This window comes from Amphibalanus amphitrite, unplaced genomic scaffold, assembly GCF_019059575.1.
Source record: "Amphibalanus amphitrite isolate SeventyFive unplaced genomic scaffold, NRLGWU_Aamphi_draft 000842F_arrow, whole genome shotgun sequence".
Taxonomy (NCBI): Eukaryota; Metazoa; Arthropoda; class Thecostraca; order Balanomorpha; family Balanidae; genus Amphibalanus; species Amphibalanus amphitrite.
In genome coordinates, this window is record NW_024882336.1 from 213098 (window position 1) to 229245 (window position 16148).

A 16148-nucleotide genomic window follows, 5' to 3' on the forward strand; every position below is an offset into this window, starting at 1 on the left:
TGGGATGCGCTCCGACCACGGACTCTCCCCGGCGGGTCGATCGGCGCTACATCTCCCGCCGAGGTCGCTCCGCCCGCCCGTCGCCGGCCCGCTCTGCCTCGCCATGACCTTGGCCGAGCCGGGCTGTCCCCCCTCCCCCTCCCTGGCCGTGCGACCGGCGCGGAGCGGCGCCCGGGGACCCCCCACTTCCGGTCAGCTGACCGACACCGCCGACGGAACGGTCAAGGTCACGTGCGTGACCTCGTCAGCTGTCTGGTGACATCGGAAACGCCGCTGATGAGGACGGGCTCGTGCGTATACCTGTCGTGATTGTGCGGTGGCCGTAGAGCGGTGATGTTCCTCGTTCGTCAGCCACTCAGCGCTGCGTGCCTGTCCGACGGCGGGCCACTTGGCTGATTGCAGGCTGTCGGTCTGCCCTCTTCCCTGCTCGTCTTCGCTGGGCCACTGTTCTGTCAGCTCGCACACGCTCGTCCACGCGGGCCGCACAGGCAGAGGTCGGGCAGCGCCGGCGGCGTGCCGCGGGCAGCGTGTGCGCCGGTGCGTGCGGCGCACATCGGGCGCAGCTGCGTGACGACAGTCGCCGCCGCTGGCAATGGATGGATGTATGGGTATGTGTGGAGCAGCCGGAGCGGCAAACATCAGCCCGGGGCGCCGTGTTTCAGTCGCCAGACGGCGGCGTTTCGCAGCTCCACGCCGCGGCTGTGGTTTAAAACGGTTGCCAGCCTCGTCTGAGCCACACCGCTCGGGGCCGGGCGCCGTCAAGGCCTCGCCGACCGCTTTCCTGTGCAAATGGCTCGACCTTCCCGGGGTGGGAGCGCGCCCGGCGCCGGCGGAGACAGGGCTCCGGGACCGGTGACGGCCTCCGTGACGGGGCCAGCTGCCGTCACGGCGCTGTCGCAACGGGCGGCGCGCCGCTTTCGCCACCACACGGCGGCGTCGGCCGCGGCCGGCTGATCGTCGTTCGTCGCCTGTTACGGGTCGGAGAGACCTGTGCTGGATTCATGTCTGATGACGCTTTGGTGTGCTTTGGGTTCGGGGGAGATCCGCTATGGAAGACTGGTTTTGCGGTTAAGGATACTTTACCTGGTTTCTCGCGCAATATATCAGTATGTCGCAGCATAGCTCCTCATTACAGATAGGTACTCTGTCGCCAGTTATTGTTGGGTCTGACAGAACTATGTGAAAAGGGCTTACAACGTGTATAGCGTCATAAGTATCGACGGAACGTTTTGATGAATTCCTTTTGGAGTATTATGCGCAGCGGTCGCCATTGGTGCTCTCTCACCTGTGCAGCTCTGTCATTCGTCGATATTGCCCTTTTGTTGTGAGCAAAATAGCCAGCGATGCAATAAGTGTCTCCTGTCAGCCTATGCTGTTCTCACTTAGTCGCTTCTTCGTCAAGTAGCGTTTAAAGACAGATCATATTTCCTTTGATACTTGTACAAACTTCTGCCTCTGTATTCTCGTCTCTGGTCTTCCTCTGTGTCACTGAATGGATGACCTGGAAGAACTTTAAAGAAAAAACATTGCAAATGAACATTTGGTTATTCGAAGTCCTTTGGCGATTCGACATTCTTTATTGGATATGCAAATGCATGGAATAGGGAGAAGATAACCGTTGCGATCTGGATTACAGGGAATCCAAACTCACGCAAAATGGGAACTTCTGTCGCACGGCATTACAAAGCCCCTTTACGACTTGTTAGACAATCGCTTAGCTTTAAATCCTACAACATTTCTTGCTCTTAGGTTTTGCTCATTTGCCTTGCAACATTTCTAATAACGCAGTTCATTTTCCGGGTAAAAACCCGTAATCAAGCCATCCACCTAGTTTCCCCGTTCCATAGGGCACGTTCCGCCTGCTCCGTTTCAGTCCCAGTCACGCTGCATTGCAGCTCCCCTTCCTGATCATTTATAACTATCGAACTGTCGAAGAACTTAAATGTTACCATGCTGTGATCTGGATCAACATACTTCCCTTATTTGTCCTTCGATAGTACCGACGCCTTTTGACTGTCAGCAGGGTTAAATGCCACCCCGCCTTGTCTGTGTTCCATGATCCATGCTTTCATCCACTGTGCCATCTCGCCAGTCAGCGAGTCATTCCGTCTCTTGACGAGCCCGTGCCTTACCTGCCATATATACCTTGACTTCCCCACACAAGAGAGGGAACATTGGCTTTTGCATTAACCGAAACTCGCATCTGCACCTTGCGGCTCACTTTCAGGTAGGTACTTTGGTTTCTTATTCGCTACAATATTGGCCAATATTTGAGGCTCACTTTCGCCCTGTAACATGTGTCATAAGAGACATATTACTTTGAAAGGCGTGAATAAATGCCTTACTTGCATTGGGATATTTTTTGTTATAGTCCCGATGCACTGGATAGGAAATACGGAAAGCGCTCTTTGTTTGTGATGAATGTAATAGATTATGACGAGTTTCAACTATTGTGCGGATTGGAGCTGCCCTATCGCACTGAATGTTTCACATCAGTCGCGCTAATGTGTCACCCGTGTTTGGCGTGGTTCGGACGTGTCCCTGTCCCCACACGGCCGCGAATGCGACACACGTGTGCTGGGACCTCGCTCTACACAGCTGTCAGCCATTGGGGACAGGCCCGCATCTGTTTGTAATGAGCCGTACAAAACGGTCGGCAAACACACGGGTAAACTCAGCGTGTCAATACAGGATGATAGTGCAATGCACGCGTGCAGTTCATTGCTTGCGGAACTGGTCCCGGACCTGAAACGGTCTAAAAAGACCCATTGAAAGGGGATTAGTGGCGATCCAAGTTACGGGGCGTTTTAAAGTTATTTACAGTAGTCTGTATCCACCAATGGAATTAAGGATGAATTCACCGTCGGCAATGACCTTCGGTCCCCGTAACGGTGATGCAGCTTAGTTTATATTCGTATCTTTGCTCATATCGCGGCCAACTTTGACACATTGGATACGGGAAAGGCGAAAACTTCACCCGTCGTCAAAACTCTGGCAGTTACGTCTATAAATGCCATCCTATCGACTAATCATGCCATTGTTTGGCTCGGAATACTGACACCATGTAAGTGTCCCATTGTTCCGAGCACGGTTAGTGCTGTCTCCGCCGGTCAGCATTCCCATAGCTGTCCACTCAGCGGACGAATCTGGCGGGTTCGCTGTGTCAGCTTTTCTCTGTTTTTGGTGGAACTGCCAGCTCGACTCCATAAAATCCACCGCGAGACCCGTTGGCGTCAAACAGCTGACGTTGCAGCAGCGTGTCTCTCGCTATCTGAGCAAGCCGGCAGAGCCGTTCTTTTATAGGTCGAACAGCTCAGATCGGGTGTTCGAGCTACCCCAGCTCTGGTCTGCGGAACTTCCAGGACTGTGGCGCGCAGGCGGGCACGGTTGCCGTCGCTTATCGACTGGCCTTGGCGGCTGGATGCGGCGTGCGCCCGGGGCCGCAGACCGAACCGGACCGAACGACTCGGCGTGCCTGGCCCATGTGTTCACAAAGGTGTGGGAGGCCGCTCCCCCACCTCTGGGAGGCCGCTCCCCGCCCCTAGGCGGCCGCTCCCCATCCCTAGGCTGCCGCTCCCCGCCTTTGGGCGGCGAGGCGCGGCGGTGTGGGGTGTGGGGGTGGGCGGTGCCTTCCGCTCGGCGAATTGTCTCTTCCGCCGCCGCCGGCTATTTAGAGGCCTGGGAAAGAGGTCGGTCCGAGTCACGACACTCCATCCCACAAGCCGGTAGTGAGACTAAGCTTATTATATTCTCGTTAGTTTGAAGTGCTCGCAGCTCTTATGCAAAGGTGGCGGGACAGGACTGGGTTTGTGTATGAGGTAGGGACATAAGGCCAAGGGTACATACGTTGGGTGCCCTTTGATTACTAAGAAGCCTTATAAGTAAGCACTAGGCATGGGTACTACGGGGAAGCTTTTTGATATCCCGTCCATATGAATCCGCCATGGCTTTGGCGCCGTCTTTAATCCTGTCGTGCTCCGAGAATAGCCTTCCCTTGTTGGCATACATTGATTGATATTGGTAATGGTGGCTTTCGATGTAATGTCATCCATTATTTGTATCATTTCCATGTTTTCCTAGGGCGATTTTCTTGGTTTCATTGATCCCCTCGGCTCCTAAGCTGCCTTCTTCAATCACCCAAGACCGGGATAATCCGTTTGGCTCCCAAGTTCCCCTCTTCAATCACCATTGGCCGTCGAGTCGGTAGAACTTTTCCTGGCGACCCTTCCGTCCCGTGCCATACCCGCACCGCTCAACACCGTCGCTGCAGAGCGCGACACGGTCCGCCGGCCGGGGTCAAGGTCGTGCTGGCGAACCGTGCATTCTGGTCCGCTCTCCCCCTCGCTCTCCATTCTTTCTTCCCCATCTCCCTCTCTTATCACGAGCATTGGCTGACCGTTGTCACGTTAGCGTTGTTACCCACTGTGTTCCTGGGGTGCGCCACCTGCCTGGACAGCCGTCGGTGTCATTGGCGATCAATGGCCACTGCACAGTGGCCCTTTTTCAGAATTAGCACGCATAAATTCAAAATATTTTTTTTTTCTTCTTTTGAGTAACAAGCAGTCTAATCGTGTGCAAAACATTCCAAACTATCCGATGGTGCCATTTTTACCTCCTAAAAAATAATTATCTTTGGTAAAACTGATCGCAAAATCGAAGTTTGTCGAGAGGCGCGCGGACACCACCGGCGGACCCTAAAAAGTAGGGTGAGATGAACATCAATTTGTAAGGCTTTCGGTGAGAAAATATTAAAAATTAGTGGCATGGCTGTGAAGCTGAGTTTACGTAGAAGCCCTAGAAACCACAATTTTCATTGTGTAAACTTAAATAGACCACTTTTGCCGAATATTGTGGACACAATAACAGGACAATTATTAACTGGAGATGGCGGCATACATATGAAGCTTTATGTTAAGTAACACACTCTGGGACATATCGTATTATACATCGTTCGAATCGCCGATCTCTTCTGACCATGTCCACCAAAGGGCATCGCGCCATTTTGCGCCATTTTGCTTCTACGGTGAATAACGTGAGCCAGTTCAGTCCGCGAGCGGCTGTGGCTCCTATTCGATACGACTAAGCTCATTGACCTGGCTCGAAGCTGGTGTCACCTGGTGGGCGCCTAAATGTGGCTTGACTTTTGCCATAAGATGTGCTTATTGAAATGTCATATAGGCATAACGCTGTGCTCAAGAAAAACTGTCCGATTTCTTGTCGCGTTTGATGTCCAAGCCGCACAAGTCCCGTGGTCGGCTTAAGATCTAACGTCAAAAGCGCCTATGTGTTTGTATTGTTCGCGTCGCGCTGACCTTAGTTGCTGCCCGGCCGGGGCCGATTAACGGTGGCTGGCAACAGCTGCAGATGCGGTCACGTGACGCCCTGAGGCGTCCTGGCGGTCAGTGCAGCGCGGTCGGCTGGCGGGCTCGCCACACTTGCGTTCGGAGCGGCCTAGGCCGGCGGGCGAGCCGTGCGAACGTGCGCCAAATCTTGGGCCGAGCGGCCTGTCGCTGTTGGGCCGAATCTCCTTGGGCAGTTCGTTTCTTTTCTTGTCTTTGCATTGGCAGGGAATACGTCCTTGATCACGTGGTGATGTCTTGCACCACTTTCAGGTAATGTGGGAATTAATGCGTGCTAATTCTGAAAAAGGGCCACTGTGCACTGGTCAGGCACCGCTGGCCAGTGTACCGACGGCTGGACTGCTGGCGTTTCACCTCGGTTGGTCCCTGGTCCGCACTCGCACGGTCTCTGGTCCGTGCTGGTCTCGGTGCCTGGAGCTGGAAGCGGGGAAACAATGGGGACTGTTGCGGCCCCACGCACGAGATCTGCTCGTTGTCTTCGTGGTCGGTGGGTTGTGTGTGCCTGTTCTGCCTGTGTGTGTGGGGGGGGGATGGGGGGATTGGTTCATTGTTGAACCAGGGCGAAGGGCGCATGGTATCGCGGTTCTTTGGAGAGGCGAGAGTGGCCAAACAAGATGCCTGTTTTATGCTTATGCAACATTTCCATGCAAGAACTATGGTAAAATCGTCACCATCTGCTTTCGCCAGCCGCAGCTGCGACCGTTTTTCTCTGCGGTATCGGTGTGGGAGTGATCGACATCTCCGGCCGTCGCGTGGGAAGTGATCACTCACTCCTCCCCAGCGCGGAGTGTCCTTGTCGCGGTGATGCATGGGACGGGCGGCGGGCCCACCCTGCACCGTGCCCTCTGGTTATGTTCTGTCGTGCAGTCTGTCGTGCGGCAGGCTGAAACACTTGTCTGCTGACTGTTCGTGACCGTTCCTTGGTTGGATGCACGGATCATTTCCTCCGGTTGGGTTTGGCGAGCGGAGGATCTATTCGGAAAACATCACTTTGAAAAGCATGTACCCGAGACGCTATGACTGCACGAGAATTAAAGCCTAGTCTCTGCTGTTCGGTGGCACTTGCTATCGCGGAAGGTATTCCGCGCCTAGCTATGGTGATGCCGAATAATACTTAACCTAACTATACCTAACCGTGCCGTACTCTGCTCTGCTGTACCCAGGCGTGGTTATGAGACGACATATTGTTCGGTGAACTGCCGTCTCAGACTGCTAGTGGCACACGGCCGAGAGTTTGGCGGAGGTAGCTGTGCCGGTGCTGGGTAGTGATGTTTTCAGAAATCCCGTCCGTGCGACTGACGTGCCGCCAAATGTAACATTATAAGTCAACTGATAATGGTTTTTCTCCGCGGTGAGGGCGAGCGCCGCCCATGTGATTGCGTCATACCGCCCGCTCGTCAGGTCCGCATGACCCGAGCCCGGGTCATTCGCGCTCGCAGCGCCGCCGAGAGCAGTCAGCCACTGAGCCGTGGGCTGAGCGCGGCGCTTCCTGCTTTTCGCCATCCACCACCTCCCCTCCGCCACCGACGCGACTGTATTTTATCATTCGTGTAATTGTGCAGCTTCGCGTACATGCTTGATGCGTTGTGCAATGTACATACCCTCGTCTTCGGCTATGTATTGTGGGCTTTTCCTCACCCAAAGGCATTGTTGGAGTGCACAATACATAGACCCATAATCACAACAACGCCTTTGCGAGCTCGAACGAAGCGTAGAAATGGTATTTATGGATGACGGGCTCGCGACGCCACGCGGTGATGACAGATGAATGTTTTCGACGTGCTGGTAATCATGCCGTGCCTAGAACGTCATTGATGTCCAACGGACTTCACGGGAACACTTGCATAATCTGTTCTTGGGCTGTATTCATTTCGCCCACGAGGGTTGAAGATGATGTGCAGACGTGCTAAATTATTTCACCTTCTGTGTATGTCCATTAGACTGACTAATAATCCTGTTTTGGTCTGGCGTGGCCTTCTGGTAAATGAGTCCGCAGTTTTGTCGCGCCCGTTATTCATTCTGTCCTCTGCCGGGGGTGTTTTTCGGCTCCGGGCTCTCTGACTCGCCGGCGTCGGCGGGCGTCGCGCGCTGCGTGACCTGCGTGTCGTCAGGCCCGGCTCGTCGCGTCGCTGCCGTCACCGACCCGGCGTCGGACCGACGCGCCTGCCGTCGGCGCGCGCTGCGTGCAGGGAATCTGAGCCGCCCGCGTGGGGCTCGCTGACAAACAGGACATCGTGCCTGCCTCCGCCGCGCCGCGTCTCGTAATGGCAGCTGTGCGAGAGGATGTCTGTAATGTCAGTAATTCGGCATGTTGCATCGCGTGATGTGGCTTTGAAGAATGGAGTTTGCATGTTTGGTCGCTCACCCATGTTAACATTGCATGCATGAAGGTATGTTCGATATCATAGCGCGGTGCTTCGATGGCTTGGCACTGGTAGACCAACCGCCCTATACTGTTTGTAAATTTGTGCAGAACAATGTTATCTTCGTTATAATTCCATGACGTTCCGCCATAACAGGTATTCCGTGGCCCATGCTGCAGTGTTGTTTGATTACAAAAGTCGGGGCCTGCGGTGGCCCAGTTTCCAGTTTGCACGGATTGCTTTGTTGACATGTGACGTCATTGCTGTGACCGGGTGCGAGCTCGCCGACCCAGCACCCGACGACTTTTGGCATTTTGCCAGCACGGGAGCTGTTGCCGACCAGTTGCTAATATAGGCAGCCCGTCGTGATTTTGGATTGTCGCGTCTGTCGATGCAACCGCGACCTGTGGCAGTTCGTAGACAGCCTGTGCTGGTTCCGCCGACTTTTATAGGTTCATCGACTTGTTTGGTAGCTGTGAGCTGCCCACCGCCAAGCCCAAGCGATGTAACATCAGTTGTCATGTTGGGCCGTGCCCAAATCGTGCTGGCGAGGGTGTTGGGATGAGGGCGGTTCGTGGACCACACTGTGTATGGGGGGGGGGGGGGGCAACGCCGCTTATCTTCCGATAGTAACTAGTTATCAGGAAAGTAAGATAGCGGTGGCTTGGCATCAACACAATCATGAGAGGATATGTGTAGGTGTACGTGTGGATAGGTCAGGTATTCGAGTGGGATTTGAGCTGCTTTGATGGCTGGTAGCTGTTGAACCCTGTCTTATGAGCGGAACTCAAGTATCAACAGGAACTAAGACTGCGCTCTCTGCCAGTACCTCCATTACCACAGCCATGCCGCCGCCTGGCGCCGGCCGACCGCGTCCAAACTCTGGTCTGTGGTCCGGCCTGTCCGTTACAGCGAGCAAGGGTGGCTCTGCTGCCGTGATGTCACGAGGCGGTGCAGAGTGCGGGTTCAGCAGCCGGGACCGGTGTGCTGTCACGACTGCCCAGTCCTGTGTAGATACAGTCAGCGTAGGGGTGTGTGGACGCTGCACCGTGACCCCCCTGAGTGTGCAGCTGGCGGCCGCGGCCCGTGGCCGGCACAATGGCGTCTTCGTGCCGTCACGGTTGGCCCGGCCGCCACGGATACTGAGCCGGGCGGGCGCCACCGACACGGGACCAGGCCGCCTGTTGACATATGTAGGCGATTAGGGCACGATTGCGTCATGGGAGAGCCGGGCAGGCGGCGGTGCACCCTCTGCGGCTAGCTAGTACAGTCCTTATTGACTTATTATATTTGATCGCATTATCGTTATGTCTGAAATAGTGAAGTCCCTGATGCTGCTAGGCGATACCTGCGGCCATTATAAAGTGCATAAATGTAATGCCTTTTATTGGGACATAACCCTCCGGGCTTGGACTTGCAGATACCAAATATCAACGTGGTGATGAAACACTTACCGCCTACATTAATGCCACTCAAACTCAGAGATTAACGGAATTAATGCTATACATACTCAATAATTGCTATTAAGATGGCCACGTGCTCACTTAAATGCAAACTTGCATCGCCTCCATCGAGCTCATGTTACCATTACGAAGGAAAATACCGCACTTATTGGTCAATTACTCTGGATGAGCGCACAAATGGTCACCTTTGTCCAGGAGGCAGGAAGTGGTGGACGAGTGTTATCTGATCTGCTGACTGAGCGCAAATTGAGCTCTCGGAGTGACTTGTCATGCCCTGAAACCTCGACCAACTGACGGCGGAGTAGTGATCGCTCGGCTCGGCTGAGTGCTCAATTGCTCGCCTTTGTCGTTGCAGCCGTACGTCTGATGGCTTTGATTATCTATGATATACGTGCTCGAGAGGACATCCCCGCCTCCAATCACTCCTCATTTGGACTCACTACCCTTCGACATGGATGCCTGTCTGCTGCCGTTGTTCCTGTGAATTCCGAGACATTTCACATCGCTCGCGCTTGCTCGCTTGCGCGGCATACTCGCAGGCGCCTGGGGCACACTGTTTGCGCTGACTATCGCTCGGTTGGATGGGGCTGGTCTAGGCCGTACCGTAAAAGACCGGGTCGTAAAAGATTGATGATAGCGTGGGTCTTTTTTCTTTGACAGTGATCAGCAAGATGAAGCAGACTCTCATCCACTGATACCGTTTTGGGGTATTACCTACGATAATGAATGATTGCAGCGTCGCTTATTGAGTGTCTACATGATGAGACACCTGGCTCTGATTTATGTTTGATTTCTGGTGAAAACAGAAAGACCAGCTTCCCGCTGTGGGATCACTGGATTGCCTCAAATTGTCTGGTTTCAGCCCGCTGTTCAATCGTAAATCTGGGCAGTGTTGACTCGGAACCGGCGGGCGTGTCGCTTTCTCGCGTCGGTCGAGCGCCGCTCTTACGAATCGCCCCCGTCCCGGACGGCCGTGGGCGTCCGTCACGACCAACACCCTGCACCCTGCTCTGTGAACACAATCGTCTCGACCGAACCGCGGTGTTTATTTTTTTTTTCGAGGAATTCCCATCGGGACGGCGAGACGCAGTGGGAGCCTGCTCCATAACATAGCACGGTCAAGCGTGGGCCGTGGAATGGCTTCCCGACGCGAGGAATCTCGGTTATCGTGTTTAACCCGCGCCCTGCTGGGGGTCCTGGATTTCCACGCCCTGCTGGGGGGGGGGGGGTGTTTGAACACCCCCCCCCCTTGTAACTCGGCTCCTGGGCCACGTAGCGATACGCGGAAGGCGGCGTTCGAAAGAGCGTAAAAAATAATGACGAAATCACTTCGGTCAATTTTTTGGTCAGGTCAAAGGTCAGGTCACCAGAGGTCATTGAAGGCAAAATTTCGCCGATTTCCAGGTCGAATGTCGAAAATTTCCAAGAAGCCAACGCATAACTCGGGAACCAATAGAGCTACAGCGCCGCGGAAAAGCGCATTCGATAGCCCTATTAACGCCCTTTCTGAGTAATTCTCTCAGATTTGACCTAAGGTCAACGGTTTTGCCTGCAGGGGGCAAAAACTGCAAAAATAGCCGATATTTTCGAAAACAGTTTTTCTGCAATAACTTTTGACCCAAGCCTTGTACGAGCTTACTTTTACCGGCATCGTGTTCCTCTCGTCAAGACGCATCGAATGAACTATAACTTGACCTTGAAAGGTCAACTTGAAAATTTGACCTCAGGTCAAGGTCATGACCTGACCGGAAAGGGTCATGTTGCATATCAGTCGATCCGTATCGTCGAGCTGAACACATCTAAGGCGTTTTCATCGCTCTAGCATGCCTCTATCAAAAGTTATTTGCGAAAAACTGTTAGATACCATTCGTGACCTAAGATGACCTCAGGGCATAAACAAGGGTCACGGACACCATTTTCGAGTTCAGTGTGTCTAAACCACTTGTAATTCGGTGTTTGGGAGTGTGTATGATGTCTTTCATCCAAAAGAGGCGCATTTCAATTTTCTCCCATTGACTTATAATGGGGAGGTCGCAAAATTGACCTGACCTTAGGTCATCGATATCAAAATTCTGAGATATACATTTTGTACATGCTATTGCTCTTAGCAATTGCTGAAAGTTTCAAAGCGATCGGTCACTCGGTGTAGCTATGACAGACATTGAAAGTTTTTATGAGGTGAGGTCACTTCAAGTGACCTGGTGACCTGACCTTGAATGACCTTGGTCTGAAATTTTCACAACATGTGTAGAATTGATGTATGATAAGGTGTACCAAAAACGGCGGCGCTCCGCGCCGCCGTTTTTGAGATATTTGCGAAAAACCACAAGGGGGGTGTTCAAACACCCCCCCCCCCAGCAGGGCGCGGGTTAAGGTGTTGGAGACGGGTCGCGGCGGCCCGTACCAGGGACGGCTCAGGGTCGAGGGCACGACACCTGGACGGCTGACTGCTCCATATTTGATGGCAGTGCCGGCGTGCCATCACTGCCCGGCACCGTTGATATCGGGGTGTCTGGGGTCGGGACAGTCACCTGTCCTCAATTGGACGTCTGGTGTCGGCGATGCGTTGTAAGGCATTGTGTCATGCAACAAATTGCATTTCCCCACTATCAGATCAAAGCTGAAGTGTGTGTTGTTATGTCATATGACTCACCGGTAATGCGTACATTACACAATACACATGTAAACCTATATGCATTATGTAAACCTGGACCACTGTTCCTGAAACCTGTATTCTGTAGAAACGGCTATGTTTGTCTATCGCACCTACTCAGAGTCGCCGATTATCGCACTCATTAACTGCATCACATTGTGTTCCTTTGTCCTTCCCCGCCCTCATCTAAACTATGATCGCCCCGTCCTGAACTCTGCAATTCCCCTCCCTCCCCAAGGTCCATGGCTTTAGCAGTCCGGACGCCCTAAAACCCAACTAATTATCATCCCCCTCTGGACCACCCTTGACTAACTCGTGCCACTCCTGAACTGTTAGCCCCGAACCGACTGCGCACGCCACTCGTATGAAGCACTGTTTACCGCTGTAGTCTAACTCTAACCATTTCCCGTTTCGCTCTCCGGCAGCTGTCCGCCGCGCACCTTCCTTCCGGCTCTGTGCCGCATCTTCCTGGACGAGTGCGCTCCGGATAACGTGCTGGAGGTGACGGCGCGCGCCATCACCTACTACCTGGACGTGAGCGCCGAGTGCACCCGACGCATCGTCTCCGTCGACGGCGCCGTCAAGGCCATGTGCAACCGGCTGGTGGTGGCCGAGCTGACGAGCCGCTCCAGCAAGGACCTGGCCGAACAGTGCATCAAGGTGGGTGAAACAGTGGGAGAGGCGCTAGAAAAAGTGCCAGGCGTGCTGGATCCATGGGAGACGCCACTGTAAGGGAGGGGATGTTGGGTTTAGATGGAATGGTATTTGGAAGGTATTGTCTGTTGAACTACTCCGTTGCCGCCGATCGACGTAGAAGAGGAAGGGCTTGAGGATTAAGTTGTAGATGTTTGTGATAAGTGAACATGTTTTAGCGCAGCTATCGTCTTTGAAGTTTGGCTCGGAAGTTTTGCGTTTTTGTAAACTTCCCTTTTCCAATGTGTGATTATATACCAGCTTGCACTCGGCTCCACGCGACACACCAACTCTCTACCCCGCCAGGTTCTGGAGCTGGTGTGCACCCGCGAGGCGGGCGCCGTGTTCGAGGCAGGCGGCCTCAGCTGCGTGCTCAGCTTCGTGCGCGACAACGGCCACCTGATCCACAAGGACACCCTGCACTCGGCCATGGCCGTGGTGTCGCGACTCTGCACCAAGATGGAGCCGCAGGACGGCGCGCTGCCCTGCTGCGTCGACTCGCTCTCGACGCTGCTCAAACATGACGACCAGCATGTGAGTACCGAGATGGGCGGGATGGGGTGGGATGGGATATGGGATGGGGTGGGACTGGTGGGGACAAGACAGAACAAGAAGCGGTGGGACAAGAACAAAAATGAAACCCATTTTTCGAGGAATTTAGTCGATGGAGGGGGGGGGGGGCTCTTGTCCCGTGACGTGAAAATGTTTACGAAATAGTGTCAAATCATAACACTCAGGCATTCAGTCGTGAGATTCGAAGACATTTGCGAGTTGATGCTGGTTTCTCATTGATTGGGCTTTCATTTGAAGCAGAAATGTTGAAACAGAAACGTCGAGACATTGACATGGGCACATTCATTGCGAGTGATGTCGTCTCTTGTGACTAGTGAGATTGTCCAAATCAGTGACGGTGCCAGCTCTCCTGGATTTATGCACTGGTTGAATTAATTAGCTGCCCTTCTTGGCTGGCGCAAGGCATTCGCGGAATGCACTTATGAATGTCTCTGCCAATATGTGCACCGTCCCTCGCTGGACGAAACATGTTGGATGGCAGCGAGTCCCTGAATGTTTGGCAAGAGGCCCCTCGTTTCAGCTGGCCAAAGGTCAGCGTGAAATCGGTCTGAGATCGGGCCAAATTCCAAACTGACTCATAGACTTCAGCCGCTTCTACGCGCCTGAAAACACTTGACGCGCTATCGGTGCTGCTTTCGTAAATCGGTGCGAACCGTGCCATTTGGCCAGTTTTTAGTTCAGGCCGGTCAGGTTCTCAGAAGGGGGCGATGTATGGGCTCTGGTGGTGGCAGCTCTGATGGAGGCAGCCGAGGTAAATGGACCGAGGTGAATCGGTCCGCGGAAGGCGAGCCGGCCCTGCGGAGCGGTCCGCTGGCTGCACAGGGAGGAAGTACGCCTACTAAAGGGGAATGGAGGAGGCAGAGCTGGAGATTTGGTGACTGGATTAGAAATTGATGAAAGGGAAAGCGCAGTGGCCTTGCCAAATACATGGACTAAGTGACGTGTTATTGGGTTGTTATCTCTGAAGACCGGAAGGAGATTTTTAACAGAATCACTCATAACGACTTCCGTTTGATGTGTTGATAACATCCAAATCGTTGGCGGAAATCATGAATTAGCCCGAACCCTAGCGGAACATTGGGAGCGATTTCTGGTGGTAACGCTGCATTAGGGAGCGGATATGTCTGATTGTGTGAGATATGGGCTTTAGTAGGCTGAAATATGGTCTGTTCATGGGTCAGTCGGGTACTATTCGTCAGAGCTGTGGTTGGGTGGTTCGATCATAGCTACCGCCGCTACAGTTCTTGATGAGCAAAAGACGACTGAAACCAGCGACGATAGGCTGTCAAGCCACCAAAGCTAGTAATGTTTGGTTCTGTTGCCGCCTGAGACTGCTCCCGTTCGGCACCCGTTCCTTGAAACTGTGGCGCCGTGACGGCTGACCAGAGTGCAGGTCAAACACATTGACCTGTGACTGGTAGCAGCGGTAGCTCGTGTGACCCGACAGGTCGACAGGTCACCACCCTTCTGACCCGCGGCCGTCGGGTCAGTGTAGGCGGTTCTGACTCGCCATGGTCGGGCTAACGCGAGCGCTGCTGTTGCCAGTTCTTGTGGTCGGGCCCAATTTGCGCTGACGCCGGAAGCGAGCAAGAACGGGCCGCCTGCCGTGACCCTGTCAGATGCCGGTAGGAAGCTGCGGTTTCCGACTGGTAGCAGTAGGCGGCAGTGGAACTCACTTCATTTCGACTAGCCAAGATTAGACTGTCGAGACAGAAAAACAGCGCTCTGTGATTGCTGACGAGCGCTCGTTAACTTTTCAAGCCGCAAGAGTCAAGTGCGTGAGGCTGGTTGGAATGTGAGCTACCGGTTTTTGTTGGCTTTAACTGCTCGGCCTCCCAGCTGGATCAAAGCAGTTCTGTGCTCCGTTTCGCGGTGCACATAAATATTCCTGCCGGGACCGTTTGTCGTCTGTTATGCGGCAGGCGACACGGAGGAGCGCTGCAGTTACGCGCCGCGCCGCGGCGGGCCGCTTCTAATGGGCTGGCATAATGAGTTGGCCAAGACGCATGACGCACTTTGTCGTCCGATATCGCCTCCTCCCTGCAGGCTCCTCGGGCTTCCCCCTGTCGCCCCCGCCCGGTTTCAAAGTCGTCACCGTCGCTCGTACATATAACGCCCCCGCCGCCGCGCCGCGCTGCACCCAAACGCCGTCACGGACGCTGTAGTCTGCCAGTCATCGCCGCTCGCCCATTACGACTCAAGGCCGTGTATTATGGCTGAGGACGGTCGTTCAGCACACAGTCGTCGTTGCATCACATAACTTCCCATAAATAACGGCTGAAGCGGGATGGCTGAATCTAAAGCCGACATGCCGCTTGCAACGGACAAGTTCAGAAACCGACAGTCATTAGTTCGCTGAGGCCACTGAGATGGCCAACTTGGGACGGCGCTGTTTGTTTTGGTATCGGTACGACATGTGCAAAACCACTCCCACCAGTGTCAGCAATCAATCACTCTGTCGGACCGCATCGTCCGGCGTCGCCCTGTCCTCCCTCAGCCGTCCGCGTGGTCGGGCTGGGAGTCGGGTGTCTGCTTCAACGGTTCGACAGTCTCCGCTGAGCTGGGTTGGGAGGAGAGAGAGGAAGGGAGGGGGGCAAATGACCGTCTGAGAGGGATTCTGGAGTCTTTGTGATTCTGGAGTGTTCCATTCGTTCCGCGCCGACCCACGCTGAGCTGGCTGCTGGCGCCGTCGGCGCATTGTGTAATGGCTGGAAGAGATGCAAGTACCATCAAACCAAAGCCCAGTACTGCCATGCCTGTGATGAGAAGGATTTCTGGCCCGTCATGTCTCAAGCCCAGGCAGCCGTCTTTTCAGTGAAAAGTTTTCCTTACCGAGCTTATCATAAGTCTGGCTTGCCGATGAGCTTAGACGTTTTAAAATCCCGCTGGCCCAACTCCAAGCCCAGCACCGTTTTTGTGTGTTAGAAACTTGCATCTCTAATAGTTCGCCATGTTTTTTTATGGCGTGCGCTGGCGGCACGGCACGGTGTGGTGGCGTAAGGCGTTTGTGGCGTGGCTGAGAGTCACTGTTGGGAATGTGTGG

At 54.0% G+C, this 16148-nt stretch overlaps 1 protein-coding gene across 1 annotated transcript in view; it reads left to right on the forward strand.

The window, feature by feature from the left end:
* The window catches only part of LOC122366969 (E3 ubiquitin-protein ligase HECTD1-like), a 66224-nt gene that overhangs the window by 5956 nt on the left and 44120 nt on the right, over nt 1-16148 (forward strand). Inside the window, exons 3-4 of the mRNA XM_043339679.1 lie at nt 12265-12499; nt 12839-13066. Coding sequence (XP_043195614.1) covers nt 12265-12499; nt 12839-13066 — 463 coding nt within the window. The remainder of the gene's footprint in view (nt 1-12264; nt 12500-12838; nt 13067-16148) is intronic.